Genomic DNA, 13865 nt, shown 5'->3' on the forward strand with positions numbered 1-13865 from the left:
GCAACGACCCTGTAGGCTTACAACCCCTTATTTTTTTTATTTTTTATGCCTACAATGTCACTCTTTTTATATCCTTTTAACCATACCTTGTTAACGTATTTGCTGGATTCGTAAAAGTATTTGCTGGATTTATTTTGAGTACTTTTTCTTCTATGTTCAGGAAGGATATGATATTGTCTGCAGTTCTCTAGAACATCTGCACATGGAACACTCCAACACATAAAACAAACTTTGACATCTTTAACTAGTCATACGAAATATAACCTTTTACTGTATCAGAATTAACATATCAACAACAGACAAAACACACCTCCAAATAACCATTGGACAAAATGGAAGCCTCAGGGAAACTAGAAAATATTTTTAACAGAGTAAAAATAACATTCATGAATGCAGACAAAGCAGCATACAGAGAAAAATTTATAGTATTAATATACTTATATGAGAGAAGAATAAAGGTCTCAAATAATCTAAACTTCCACCTTAAAGAGACTGGAAAAAGAAATATAAACCCAATGCAGAAGAAAATAATAAAGAGCAGTAATCAGTGAAACAGAAAACAAAAGCTGTACAGAAATAAAACTAGTAGTTCTTGGAAAAATCAATGTTAATAAACTATTCAGAGTAACCAAGAAAAAGAGGGAAAGGATTATCAATACCAGAAATAAAAGATAAAATATTACAGACCATATATAAATTAAAAGGCTTATTAAGGTATGCTACAAACAACTCTACAGCTGCATTTGACTTTCATGAAATAGGTCAGTTCCTTAAAAGACCCAAATTACTGAAACAAAGAAATACGTCATGCAAATAAACCTATCTCTACCTAAGAAATTGAATTTCATAGCTGAAAAGCTTGTAATTAAGAAAGTTACAGGACCAGATAGTTTCACTGGGGAGTTCCTTGAAACATTTAAGGAATAATACCTACCCCTTCGGTTAGAAGTCTTCTAAGTGTACCCCTCATTAGTGCTATTTTCATTTACACACACACATACACACACACACACACACACACACACAAAAGGCACATGAGCAGCGCTGAAACAAGTGTTTATTTAGGAAGTGTCCCAGATCCTCCGAGAGGGACAGTTTCCTTGTGAGGCCACCTTGTGCAGTCTGCAGGAAGTAGTTATGGCAGAAGCAGTCACCACGGTCACACAGGGAGCTGATGCTCACCAGGGCCTCACCCTGAGGACGCAGGTGCGTGGCTGCATGTGCCCCCGTGCAGAGGGAGGGATGAGCTCAAAAAACAGACCCAAGCAGTGGTCCCTAATCCGCGCAAGAGCAAGGCAGGCTGGGGTTTTGCCAGGGGACCCTGCTGTCACAATTTCAGAGGCACTGCTACCTGCCTGTCCTCTGCCATAGAAATTCAAAGCCAAATAGCCAGCTCTGGCGGGAAGAGCGGGGAAAGCAAGGTGGCGCTACGGTCCTCCTCTCTGGGTTGTTGGCCACAGACGGTCAGCCTGGGCTGTCTGCAGATGGGCCCTCTCCCCTGCCTCCCAGCACCGCCCCCCACCCCCAGAGGAGATGGTGCCCTTCTGTGCTGTGCCTGTGAACCTGAGGCAGCTCCGGGGGGCGTCTGGTCTCTGGGCTGTTGTCAGGCCTCCCCTCCTGTCCTGCCCCTCCAGGCAGGCCACGCCGCACCTTCTGCCCCACTGAGGGGCCCGACGGGGTTTGCAGATGGGACCAGTGTGCTCGCCTCGTTGGGCCAGATGGCTGTGAGGCAGGAGGCCCACAGCCCAGGGCCCACCAGCTGTCAATCTCAACAAGAGCTCAGCTCCTGACTCTGCGCCATCCTGCCCTCTCTGTAAGCCCTGCGGGCTGCCCAGGCGGGCTGCTCCCTGGCCACCACACCCACGAGGAGGGCCGTCCTGGTTCTGGCCACGTTGTGAGCTGCTGTTAGCACAGGTCTTCCAGGATGAGCTTGCCTGGCTGGGCGGCTCCCTGCACCCAGGTCCCGGGGTGAAGGGAAGAGTCGACTGTAGATACCCCAGGGGCTGTGGCAGAGAGGACCACACACGTCAGCTGGGAGTCACAGGGTGCTCTGCGTGCAGCCCAGGCCCACGTGGTCATGAGTTTAAAAATGCAAAAGCTGACGGCTCTGAACTAGAAGGCTCTTTGGCTGCCACTCTCTGTGACAACGTCCAGGGGACCTGGGGAGGCTCTTCTGCAGCAATCCCAGCCCCCACCAGGCGGGGGCAGGCCACCAGCTCCATACCAGCAAACAAGGAGTGGTGGCTGCTGGTCACTGGGCTCCATGGGCAGTTGCTGGGGCCTGGGCAAAGCTCTGGCCCTGTGTCTGGGGTGTCTGGGCCAGGAAAGCTCTGCTCGGATCCAGGCCCCTGCTCTCTGGAACCTGCCAGTCTGGTCTCGGCCTCCCTGGTGTCCCCAGGGCCTGGGAAGGGGGACCCATCCAGTGGACAAGGGGGTGCAGGGCCCCCAAGTGAAAACAGGGTCGAACTCAGAGGCTGCAGGAACGCCTGGCCCCCAGCGAAAGGCACGGCATCGGTCAGCAGGTCAGATGGGCCCGTGCGGGCAGCTGCTGGGCCAGGCTCAGCCAGGGGCCGCCGGGCCAAGGGCCGCTGTCGGCAGGAGGCTTCAAAGTGCCTTAGGATCTGAGTGCGGAAGAAGAGGAAATCCATGAGGGCCCCATGCTCCTCGGGCATCACGGGGGCACACCTCTCCCCACGGCCCTCCCCAGGGCAGGGCCAGCTAGAGGTTGGGGCAGGCCACTCGTCTGCTCACAAGTGGTCTTGTCACTATCATCCCGACTAGAAGGCCACTGCTTAAACAGTGGTCACACATGTGCCACCAGACACCTGCATACTGCTCTCCCACCTGTCACGTAAGCAGCGCGTTCCCTGCCGTCAAACGCGCTGTGTGCGGGGCCAGCGCTGGGAGAGGTGGCCACATAGACGGAACCAATGTGCCTCGAGCCACCGCTTTTTAGAAATGCCACTGTGACATGCCCCTGTGGTATGTGCCTTGCTTGTCGCAGCCTCACTAACACTCTGACAAAGGACAGTTATGGACTGGCGACTAAGAGCCTGAATTTTTCAGTGGCCACAGAGGAAATGGGAAGCAGCCGAGGGATGGCCACAAGCAGTGGAGGCACAGGGGCCCGGCTGTGGGAAGAGGCCACAGCCTGGGGACGCTCCGTGCGGCACCCCAGGGGGCCTTCGCACAGCTTAGGCATTAGTGGGGAGGGTGCCATTTCTGCCCTCCAGGAGCTAGGGACCGGGGCCCAAGCGCAGATCCACAAGCCCGTGACACAGGCTAGAGACCAGTGGGATAAATCCATCTAAGCAGTCAAGGAGGGCTTCCTGCAAGAGGCTACATGTGAGTCAGGCCATGTAGGAAAAGAAGCTGCCCGCAGGGAGGAGCTGCTGGGCAGCATGGCGGGCCTGCTTGGAGTCCAGGACGAGAAGGGCCAGTGGGTCTGGAGCGCCCCGGGCAGAGGTGAGGCGAGGCCCTGCCTGCTGTTCCAGGGGCAGCAGGGGTGGGCACAAGAGGGGGGTGTTTGGGAAAGGGTGGTGGGACAGGGTGTCCCCGACCCACTCCTCCGGGCCCCAGCTGCTGCCCACCTTGGCGGCCTTGTGCGTCACAGGCCCGGGGCTGCCTGCGCTGAGATCCTGCAGCCGCGGCCGGGCGAGGAGCAGGATGTGCTCCTGGGGGAGCAGGTCCGTGCACCCCAGGGCGGCGATGGCACCCAGGGCTCTCTGCAGGGCAGTCGGAGGTCAGCGGTCCGCCGTAGGCAGGAGGCCCATCTGACCGGCCTCCCCCCTTCTCAGCCCCCCTGGGTCCCCTGGGGCAGCCCCGTGGAACCTCGTGCTCACTCCCCCTCCCACCAGTGCCCCCGCTGAGCCCAGGGCCCCTCACCAGCTGCTCGCGCTCGCTGGTCGCACCCAGGTGGCGGATCAGCAACTCCAGCACCGCCTCGCAGTTGAGCAGTCCGCACCTGCGGGGAGGGACACTGGGCACCTGGGCAGGGCAGGTGGCCCAGCCTCTCCATTGGCAAGCAAGGGGGGTGGGAGGGCGGGGGTGGGGGTGAGAGTTTCTGGGGGGCTCACTCTTTGATGAAGTGCTGTGCCTCCTCTTGGCTCAGAAAGGCCCGTGGCCCCTGGGCCACCAACCGGACCAGGCTCAGCTCCTGCTGGCAGTCACTCAGGGTCATGGCCTCGACCCTGTCGGGGGGCATGTGGGCATCAGGGCGCGGCGGGTCAGGGCGGAGCGTGGGCAAGGTCCTCCCACATCTGGAGAAGGGCAGGGAGGGGCCCGGAGGTGCTCGCTCACCTCTCTGCCATGTCACTGGGTGCCCGGCTGGCCCCCGAGGGGCTGTCACTGCCCGACTGACTGCCGGAGTCCGAGGCCTTGCTCCGGCCGTTCTCCTGCGAGGAACCCTGCGAGCCTGGGCTGCTCTCCTGCTCCTCCCAGCCCCCGCCAGCCTGCCCGGGCCGGTGCCTCACGGCTGCAAGAAACAGCGACCGGGGGTGAGACCGGGGGCCGCAGGCTGAACCGGCGGATGAGGAAGGGAGGGCGGGAGGCTGGGTCCCGAGATGCGCACGGGGTGGCCGCCTGGGCTCCAGCTCCAGAAACACACACCAGGATGAGGGGACCGGGGCAGAGTGGGGTGACCCACACACGGGGATCGGGGTGGGGACGGCGGCACAGACACAGCTGGCCCGGGGCCCAGCTCAGGGACGCACTGCGGCACCAGAGGCCGCGTGGAGCGGCCGGCCCAGGCGGCGAGGCAGGGCCAGCACAGCAGCTCCCGAAGCTCGGGGACACCTGCAGCCGTCGCAGCGCCCTGTTCTTTACTCCACCTGCCACCAGCCGTGGCCGTCCCCACCAGGACGCACACGCCACGGAGGCCAGCCCTGCCGAGGGCCCGGACGGGAGATGGGGGGGCGGGGCCCCTCCTCGAGGAACGGCTGGCAGTGTCCAGACCCAGCGCGAGGACACTGCGCAGAGACAGACTCGGTCTGAGTGAAGCCACCGCAGAGGCCACAGGGAACACGTGTGGCACTGGCGGCTGGCTCTGCAGGGTTCCCCCAGTAACCGACGGCGTGTCAAGGTGGCGTTTGCAACCCCTGAGGGCGCCCCCGCCTGCCTCCTCCTTTCTGGGCCCTCAGCCGGAACCTGGGTTCTTACGGGTCAGAGGCCTGGTCACGTGCTGCAAACCCAGCCCTGGCAGGTGACAGGAAGGAGCTCAAGCGCCCCTTCAGGCCCTGAGAGGGGAAAGCTGACCCCATGAGATGAGTCCGGCCTGGTACCTCGGATTCCTGGGACAGCTCCAGGGGGCAGGTTCCCAGGAGTAGGGTGGCCGAGGCTGGCTGCAGGCGTCACGGCAGCCTGGTAGGCATCACCCTGCAGGGGCCCCTGGGTGTCGCAGGTCCCAGGCCCAGGGCGCACGGCGTTGGCCACCACCTCTGCAGCCTTCTGGATGGTGGAGAGAAAAGCTTCGCCCGCAGAGCCTGTGCCAGAGGAGCCAGGAGATGGCACCAGCCCCCTGGAGCTGACCCCACATTCCCCCAGGCCGAGGTGCCCGCACCGGCCCCTGCTCAAGCTCGCGGGGGCAGGGCACGAGCCAGAGGAAGAGCAGAGGCCACGTGGCAGGAGCTTCCGTGAGTGCAGACAGGTGAACCGGCCATCAGCCCCGACGGAAGCCCAGGCCAGGCCCCTGCGGCACAGCCACTTGAGAACACGGCGCTTCGGTGGGGGGGGGGGGGGGGACAAGCCGTGACCGGGATGGTCGGCACCGCAGCTGGACTCGGCCCAGAGGGCCCACGCGAGCCTCGCGCGCACTCCCAGCAGACTGGGCTGGCGCTGTGCACTTGTCACGACTAACCATTCCTGCTGTAAGTTACCCCTGTCACAGCCAGCCCCCGCCCTCTACAGCTGGCCCTTCAAAGGACCCAGGCGCTGGGGGCCAGAGCTGAGGACTTGACCCTCGTCTGGGCTTTCCACTGTTGGTTAAGTGGACCCAGTGGCACCTGCCCTGCCCTCCCGCGGACCCAGGCAGAGACGATGGCAGAGCGGTCAACATGTGGGCCCAGGCTCTGACCCCAGGGCCCTCCCGGCCCTCGGCCAGGCAAGCAGCCTGCCCCGCCCTGCACCCCACGGGCCCATGCAGTGCTCACCTGTGTGGCCCTGACCCTTGCTGTAGCCGAAGCCCTGGAGGGCGCTCTGGGGCCTGGACTGGGAGCCCATGCCTGCGGGAGGGCCCATGTCAGCAGGACGCACGCGGCCGCGGCCCCGGGGTGGACGCCCTGCGACGGGGCTGGACTGGTTACGTACCTGCTGCAGGCAGGGCCCTGGACGGCTGGGACGGAGGCGGAGGGGGCACGTCCGAGAACAGGGCACTGCCCAAGTCCTAGGCGGGAGAGGGGGTGCTCAACGTTGCCCCAAGTCGGTCTGTCCCCCACCCCTGCCCCTGCTGCTCTGGCCCCACAGCAGCTGTGGTCCCGGGGGCGACCTGGGTCCTGGGCTCACCTGGGCAGCCGCCCGCACCTTCTGGTATAAGCTGCTCCCGTGGAGGGGATCCGGGGGTCCAGTGAAAGCTGCAGGAGGGGCAGGGAGGGACAGCATCAGAGCCCCCCCACAGCCGCCCGGCAGGGCCAGACCCCCGCATCTCCCGTCAGGTGTGCCTCTTGAAACGCAGCCTGGCCCTAAACCCCGTATGGCATCACTTCCAGCTCGAACCCCCTTCCGTGCATCAGCCCTGGGGGAGCCCCACTTCCCAGAGCACCTCTGCTCCTGGGACAAAGCCTGAGGGGCCCCAGATCCTCCTCCTCCAGGCTCAGCCGCCCCCAAGCTAGGGGAGGCCGGGCCACCACAGCCTCCGCCTCGCCCACACTGGCAGCAGACCGGGATGTGACCTCCAGAAGTGATCATGGTTCTCCCCTCCCCCTGCCCACTGTGGTCTCCCCAACTTCCAGCATCGGCCACCTGACTGCCTCCCCTCCACTGCTCTCCACCCAGCGGCGACACAAAGTGTCCCGTCCATGTCGAAACCCTTCAGAGGTTCGCAGGGGCCTGAGAATAAACCCACGCTCCTCATCACGGCCTGAGAGGCTCCCTGGGCCCCAGCCTGAGCTCCGCCGTGCCAGGCGCCCTGCTCAGAGAGCTTCGGCTGTGGCAGCCGGGCTGCCCTCTGAGGGCCAGACCCTCCCCGAGATGCGCTCAGGGCCGAGGAGGGGCTGAGACTCCCGCCCCTGGACAGGAAGATCTCAGGCCACATGCCCACCAGTCCTCCTTAGCGAGAAAGATGCACAACGCCCCCCGCCCGGATCACAACAGGCCAGTCCAGCCCTCACAGCCCTTCCCAGAGCTGACGGCTCAAAAGTGCTTTTTCCTTCTCGAGCCTGAGGAGCAGCCCTGGGGGGGTGAAGCCCATGGCGCGGGAGGGTGGTGCAGCACTCACTGAGCACCTACTGTGTGTGCCAGGCCCTGGGACACATGGGAAAGGTCTGGCAGCCACAACAGAAATAGTACTTATGCACTAGTGCAGCACACACAGCAAGGCGGAGGGCACTGAAGGAGCAGAGCTGGACAGAGGGGGGCCAGAGCTGGCTGCAGGAGAGGTGGCCGGCTGGCGGGGGAGCCCGGGTGAGGAGTGTGGGTGAGCGTGCGCTGGTGAGCATGCGCTGGTGAGGTGCGGGCACGCGAAGGGGTTCTAGCTGCACCCGGGCCTGGCCGCCCCTGATAGCCCGTACCTGCTGCCTCCTGGATGAAGACAGGGTTGCGCTTCAGGATGAGCAGGAAGGACGGGGAGCCGTGAGCGCACAGGTGGAGCAGGATCTTCAGCACCTGGGGGGACAGTCACATGGGGAGAGTCACATGGATGCCCTCAGCCCACACACCTCCCTCCCGCCTCAGCACCATGGGCAGGAACTCGGCCGGCCTCACCTTGAGCTTCACGCGGCCAGAGCCGCTGTGCAGGCGGTCCAGGAGGTACTCCAGGAGACAGTGGCTGCTGCCCGGGGACTCGTGGGAGATCTCTGGGAGGCTCGGGTTAGGGAAGGCCTCGCTGCCACTGAACTTGGCGCACCCGCCCCGGGCCCTGGTTTCAGAAGCGCCAGGTTCCTAAAATGTTCTGAGCCCTGTGTCATCGGTACTGTGGCTTTCAGACTCCACCCGCAGCTGCTTACTGTGTGAAGGGGCCAAGGAACCCCTGAGGACAGGGGAGCCCCAGGGACCCGGGATGTGGACACAGGAAGGATACTGGCGATCTCCTCAAACAGATAGCCAGGACACGGGATGTCGTCATCCGACGTTCCCTTCAGGAGAACTGGGAGCTGAAAGGCGGCAAGAGCCCTGCCCATGAGTGACCGTGGTACGTGGGGCAGGACCACAGCCACCAAGGGGCCAGCCATCCTCGAGGGGCTGTCAGAGCCCTAGCCTGGGGGACACCCGTGTCCGTGTCTCACTGGTGAGGGTGCCCAGGGAGGGCAGCGACGGTGCCGCCAGCCTGCGGGAGCCTCCCGGTCTCTGTGGGGCGACAGGACCCTGCCCTCCAGCACCCAGCACGCACACTGCGCAGCGCCTGTTTTTCACCGGAGCCCCCTCTCCTCTCACCTTCCCTTTAAGCGCCCCAGGCCCCCGGCACCGACGGGAAGGGAGCCCAGGGCTCCCGCTGCAGGCAGCGTTGCCGGCAGTTTCTCCCGCTTCCCAGACTAGGGTCCGGCTGTTTATCCCGAACGCGGTTCTATGTTTCTATTTCTGTAAAGCTGCTTTCAGCGGGGAAAGAAAACAGATTCGCGTCCCACAGCTCGCGTTCTGTTCAAGGGCAGGACTGGCCCGTGTGGCCCTGACGCAGGGTTGGCGGGACATGCCCGCTCCACGTACATGGGGTGGACTCGCCCAGCCTTGGGAGGGGCGATGTGGAAAGGAGGCCGGAGGGGCCGGAGGGGCCGGGAGGGTCGGAGCAGAGAGAAGAGGGTCAGAAGGGGATGCTCGGGAGGAGCCGAAGCGCAGTGACCCCGCTGGGCCCACGGAGGTGGGCGGCACTGATCCTGGCCGAGCCTGGGGACAGGGCGCGCAGCAGGGCCAGACTGCCCGCACTCACTCGATGCAAGAAGCTCAGGCGGTCTCGCAGCTGTGGAGCGGCCGCCATGACGCCCGTCACCTTCCAGCCCCGCCCCACTTCCGCCAGGCCCACGGCCCCTCCAATCACCGCGCAGGCCTGGCCCCGTTGGCCAATCGCTCGCTTAGGGCGGGCCCTGAGGCCAACTTCGGTAAACAATTTGTACCAGAACCAATCCTAAGTCCCAGAACAAAGACAGACAAGCCTTCGAATCAATTGCAGGGCCCTATGAGGCCGGGCGCGGCAAGGGTTGAAGCCTAGCCAATTCGAAAGCGCAGGAAAGGTTATGGGCGGAAGCATCGGCCTATCAAGTTGTTGGGCGCCGGAAGAGGACGAACCTAAGATGGCGGCGCCCAAGGGTGCCAGGAAGAACTGCTCATGTCAGGGAACGGGTCCGTGTGGGGGCGCGTGCGAAGTCGTCTCCGCGCCTTCCCCGAGTGCCTGGCGGCCTGCGGGGCCGAGGTGAGCAGCCATCGGGCGGGGCAGCACCTGCAGGGCAGGAAGGGCTGCGCGGGGCGGGGCGGCTCTAAGAGAGCGGCGGGTGCTGCGGCCGCCGCGACCCTCACCCACCCCGCCCCGTCCCCAGGCCGCGGCCTACGGCAGGTGCGTGCAGGCGTCCATGGCCCCGGGCGGCCGCCTGAGGAAGGATCTGTGCGCGCAGGAATTCCAGGCCCTGCGGAGTTGTTTCGCCGCTGCGGTAAGTGGGCGCCCCCACCCCGACGCACCTCCCAGCCCCGTCTCGGGGGACCTGCTGGCCTTCTTTCCCTTGTCCTGTGTTCAGTGTTGGGTGTGTGCTGGTTCTTCAGACCAGACCCACTAGTCCTCGCGACGCCCGCCGCTGTGGAGCTAGTGCCTGACCGGTGGGCAGACACCAGCCTCATGACGGTGATGGCAGAGGTGATGGCGTGCGTGAAAGCGCATTATAACTCCCTGTGGTGCTGCCGCGGGAGGGGGGGGGATCCAACGCAGGACTCCGAAGCGCCCCAGCACCCGCCACATCTTAGCGTCATTGGTGGTCACGACCCCGCAATATGTACGGTTTCAACCCTTGGTCCACCTAGCATATGTTGAGGGGCTGCCAGGTACCCCCGCTTACCCCACACAGCCCCATTTTACAGAGAGTAAAAGGAGCGCCCAAAGGTCGTGTATCCTGGCTTTGTCCCCATAACCAAGCTTAGGACAGGTTGAGAAGTCGTCCATCCCAGCCGTGGCCCTGGCCGGTTTTGATGGGCAGGAAAGTGGACTGGACTCTGGTGGAACAGTCTATTTCTGCGCTTTATTCTGGGCTCAGTTCTGCCTACAGTAGGCAACAGGAAGTCCCTTCCGTTTCTGAGCCATCGCATTTCCCGATTCTGAACAAAAGCAATGCCTGTGAAAGGCAGGTAAAGAATTAGTATTGGGTTTACGTGTTTTCATAAAGGACTCGGAGAAACTGAATAATAGACACAGACGTGACACGGAGGGGGAATTCCAGACAGCTGGAGCAGGGGCCGTCTGCCCTGAAGCTTTAATGGCGAGGGTCTTGGGCTGTACCAAAGGTGTCACCACCCAAGGTACCCCTGACTCGGTGGGTCTGGGGTGGGCTGTGATGGCGGAGGTCAGCTTGGTAGCATTTGGGGTCTGGGGCAGTTTTCTGCTGTTCCAGGGTCACCCAAAGCAGAATGGCTGAGGATGTGGACACCGCTTCTCCAGCTCAAGAAAATAGCTCCCACATCCACTCTTCTGAGGGCTCGGAGCTCTTTGCACCTCCGTTGCAGCTGTCATGGCTGAGGCATGCCATCCTGCCTCTCCAGTCAGCCCTTGTCACCAGCCTCAGATCCACGCGGGCTATTTATCTGTGACTGCACTTGTTCCTTGGACTCGCTCCTGTGTCTTGGTGGCTTCTCTGCCGCTCTGCCCAAGGGACGAGACACTCGCTCTGTGGTTACTGGCTGGAAAAACTTTCATGTGAGATGAAGGGCAGACGCTCCTGGCTACACACAGGTGTTTCTCCATCACCTGCTGTGCTTAGTCACGGGTCGCCTGTTACAGACGTCTCGTTGTCTGACGTACAGCCCACACTCCTTTGCCTCCGCCGCATGAAGACCCTGCCCTCGGGAGCCTTGCGCCATCTCGCGTGCCCCGCCTCACTGGCTGGCCTAAGCGCGGGCCCCGGGACGTGAGTGTTTGTCAGCACGAGGGAGTGCACCGCTGAACCTGGTTCTTGCCCATTCTGCCTGGCGGGGGCCGCATGACGGGGCAGAAAGGGCTCAGACTCCAGCTCCACCCCGTGAGCCCCGTCCCTGGCGAGTATGTCAGCATCTCGGGCCTTAGTGCCTCCTCTGCGAGGTGCCTGGCAGGGGGACCTGGCTTTGAGGTCTGGGTGCGCCTGTGCACTGACCAGCCGAGCCCAGAGCCAGGCTCTCTATAAAGTGTTCGCTGGAAGATGACATCTGGCAGGGTGTCAGATTAAAGCCCTAACTTAGAAGGACCCTATAATGACAAAATACTTTACTTTCCAGGCCAAGAAGACCCTGAACAGAGGCCATTAGGAGAGATGCCCACCGCAGCGCAGAGGGCACCAGGCCAGGCACCTGGCGCTGATAGCCCCAAGGTGCAAACATCATGAAACATCTAAAGCCCGTAAGGCTGAAGGGGCTGAACCGTTGGGGCGGGCCCTGGGTGCAGGGGGAGCGGCCCGTGATGGCGCGTGCACGAGGCCTGGGCTGCAAAGGGAGCCAGCGATGAAGAGCGCGCAGATCTCGCACGGTCTGTTGTGTGTGCCGGGGTGTGCGAGGGCCGTGCCGCCCCGAGATTCTCACTTTTTAAAGCATTCTCATGAAAAAAATGTCAGCTGAATTCTGTGAAGCCTCTAGACATAACTGCTGGTTTAGAGCAGGGGTGCCCAACCCTGAGCTGTGGACTGGTACCGGTCCGTGGCCTGTTAGGAACCGGGCCGCACAGCAGGAGGTGAGCGGCGGGCGAGCAGCGAACCTTCATCTGTGTCCGCAGCGGCTCCCCGGCGCCAGCATCGCCGCCTCAGCTCCGCCTCAGATCCTCAGGCCTTAGGTTCTCAGAGGAGCGCCAGTCCCTGGTTCCACAAAGGTGGGGGACCGCTGGTTTAGGAGACATACCCAAGATAAAAGACGGGCAGCATGAAGGAGAGACGCCCCTGTAGGGAACCTGGTACCGATGTTGGTCCAGAACTGGAGGCGTAGGGGGGTGCTCTCCCACAGAAGGCAGTGAAGACGAGGCGCCAGCCGAGGGTTGCTTAGGAACCCAGCAGCTCCACTACCAGCCAGGCTGTAGGCCCCAAGCTCTCCTGACCCCTCTGACCCCACAGTCCTAGTCCTGAGAGTGACACACATGCCTAGCAAGGCCGGGCAGGACCCCCAGAGCCCCCAGCCCAGCGAGTACGCAGGGTCTGAGCGCCACCCAGGGTCTCTGCTCATTTCCTCCAAAGTGCGACTTCAGGACTGGCTCGACCCCCCCCCCCAAGGGGTGAGACCCCCATCTCTGCAACACATGTCCATTCCAGTGAAATGGCTCCCGGGGAGGCCTGGAGGGGCAGCTGTCCCTGGGGGGCGGGGCGGGGTGGGGAGGACAGTTAGAGTCTGTCAATTGATAGTAACCACTGGGATTCACGCCCGTAGACTGATGACAGGTCCCCGGGAGACCCACAGCCTGAGGGCTGGAGGGAGGGGTGGCCAGGACCTGGCCTTGCTGGGCTCCTCACAGCGTGTGCCCAGTGGGTGCGTCCAGCTGCAGGGTAGACTCCCCCGGCCTCCCACTGTCCACCCCGCCCTGTGAGCATCGCCACGGAGCACGCCTGCCCCAGGCCCCTCCCAGGACCGTCCTACTGGGAGTTCCCTTCTGCGCTCTTTCAAATTTCCATCCATGGTGTCAGGTGCTGCCACCACCTAGTGCCGCAGCCTGTCCAGGGCCACTGTGAGCTTGCTTTGCCGACTGGCCAGGCTGCACCCCAAACACTGACCTCAGCTCTCAGGGCCTCCTGGGCCTTTGTCCCGCCCCTCTGGCCTCCCTAAACTCACTCCATCTTCAAGATGATGTCTGTTGAAGGGGATGTGGCAGGTGGGTGGGGAGGCGGCAAAGACGGCTTCCAGCGTGGTCCGTAGAGTCCCGTCTCGGCCCTCTGGCGAGGCAGCTCAAGCTCATGCACAGCCTCACCCTGCCCCTCCCTGGCCTTCCCTGGTACTCAGCGGAGCGTCCCAGCCATGTGGGGCTGTAGCTCCCCACAGGGAGGGTCCCCTCTGGTGGCAGCTCTGGTCCAGATCACTGGCTGCACCTTTCAGGCATGAGACCCGGATGTAGTCTGTGCTGAGAAAGGCACATTCAGCCCCTCCTTCCTCCCTGTGGTCCTGGCACCCGTGACCCCAGCCAGAGGTCTGCGGACCAGGCAGACCTTTCCTGAGGGGCTGCACACGAGTCTGAGTGCCAGAAGTGGGGGACTAGGCCGTGGGGTGGGGGGTGTGGCAGAAGAGTGACCTCGGAAGACATGAAACCTGGGACAGGGAGACCATGAGTCAACAACCAGAACCGTCCACTCCCGGCTGCAGGTGGAGTCCACCCACGGAAACACCGGGAGCGGCTCGCCGGGCTCCCTGCGCAAGCAGCACCCCAAGCCCCGTCCAGGGGGAACCAGCTAAGCCTCCAGGAAGCTCCTTTTATCACCCTTCTCTATTCAGGCTGCCCGGGGCAGAAAATTTACAATAAAAAATAAAAATTTCAAAGGTACAGGGGTAGAGCGTGACCCCCAGAACGGGAGCCGGGCGCG

At 62.2% G+C, this 13865-nt stretch overlaps 2 protein-coding genes across 7 annotated transcripts; one reads left to right on the forward strand and one right to left on the reverse strand.

Annotated features, from left to right (window-relative positions):
• Positions 1-245: 245 nt before the first annotated feature.
• On the reverse strand, positions 246-9136 carry TEPSIN (TEPSIN adaptor related protein complex 4 accessory protein). 4 transcript variants are annotated; one of them, XM_016163730.2, is made up of 13 exons: positions 9074-9136; positions 8231-8303; positions 7915-8006; positions 7722-7815; positions 6499-6566; positions 6304-6379; positions 6147-6218; positions 5280-5480; positions 4300-4474; positions 4077-4190; positions 3886-3964; positions 3591-3725; positions 246-2621 (listed from the first exon to the last, which is right to left on the reverse strand). In XM_016163730.2, exons 1-13 carry the CDS (start codon positions 9119-9121, stop codon positions 2076-2078), a joined length of 1773 nt encoding a protein of 590 aa, XP_016019216.2. In that variant the 5' UTR covers positions 9122-9136; the 3' UTR covers positions 246-2075. The 4 variants fall into 4 exon arrangements, with proteins under 4 accessions (XP_016019216.2, XP_016019209.2, XP_016019211.2 ...); XM_016163723.2 differs by having other exon boundaries at positions 8231-8496; positions 9074-9123; XM_016163725.2 differs by lacking the exon at positions 9074-9136 and having other exon boundaries at positions 8231-9067.
• Positions 9137-9371: 235 nt separating this feature from the next.
• On the forward strand, positions 9372-13825 carry NDUFAF8 (NADH:ubiquinone oxidoreductase complex assembly factor 8). 3 transcript variants are annotated; one of them, XR_004951314.1, is made up of 4 exons: positions 9372-9553; positions 9678-9788; positions 11593-11713; positions 13603-13825. XR_004951314.1 is itself a non-coding variant. In XM_016163731.2 (3 exons), exons 1-3 carry the CDS (start codon positions 9470-9472, stop codon positions 11620-11622), a joined length of 225 nt encoding a protein of 74 aa, XP_016019217.1. In that variant the 5' UTR covers positions 9375-9469; the 3' UTR covers positions 11623-11932. The 3 variants fall into 3 exon arrangements, 1 of the variants encoding a protein (XP_016019217.1); XR_004951313.1 differs by having other exon boundaries at positions 9374-9553; positions 13648-13825; XM_016163731.2 differs by lacking the exon at positions 13603-13825 and having other exon boundaries at positions 9375-9553; positions 11593-11932.
• Positions 13826-13865: the final 40 nt, after the last annotated feature.

The sequence above is a fragment of the Rousettus aegyptiacus genome, unplaced genomic scaffold, assembly GCF_014176215.1.
Source record: "Rousettus aegyptiacus isolate mRouAeg1 unplaced genomic scaffold, mRouAeg1.p scaffold_m13_p_6, whole genome shotgun sequence".
Lineage (NCBI taxonomy): Eukaryota > Metazoa > Chordata > Mammalia > Chiroptera > Pteropodidae > Rousettus > Rousettus aegyptiacus.

Coding starts and splice junctions, on each gene's coding strand:
- TEPSIN (XM_016163723.2), bottom strand. CDS start 8,381: ATGGCTGGCCCCTTGGTGGCTGTGGTCCTGCCCCACGTACCACGGTCA. Junction 4,475..5,279: donor AGCTGTCCCAGGAATCCGAG/GTACCAGGCCGG, acceptor TGTTTCTTGCAG/CCGTGAGGCACCGGCCCGGG. Junction 4,191..4,299: donor CCCAGTGACATGGCAGAGAG/GTGAGCGAGCAC, acceptor GCCCCCCGACAG/GGTCGAGGCCATGACCCTGA.
- NDUFAF8 (XM_016163731.2), top strand. CDS start 9,470: ATGTCAGGGAACGGGTCCGTGTGGGGGCGCGTGCGAAGTCGTCTCCGC. Junction 9,554..9,677: donor TGGCGGCCTGCGGGGCCGAG/GTGAGCAGCCAT, acceptor CCCCGTCCCCAG/GCCGCGGCCTACGGCAGGTG. Junction 9,789..11,592: donor GGAGTTGTTTCGCCGCTGCG/GTAAGTGGGCGC, acceptor TTTACTTTCCAG/GCCAAGAAGACCCTGAACAG.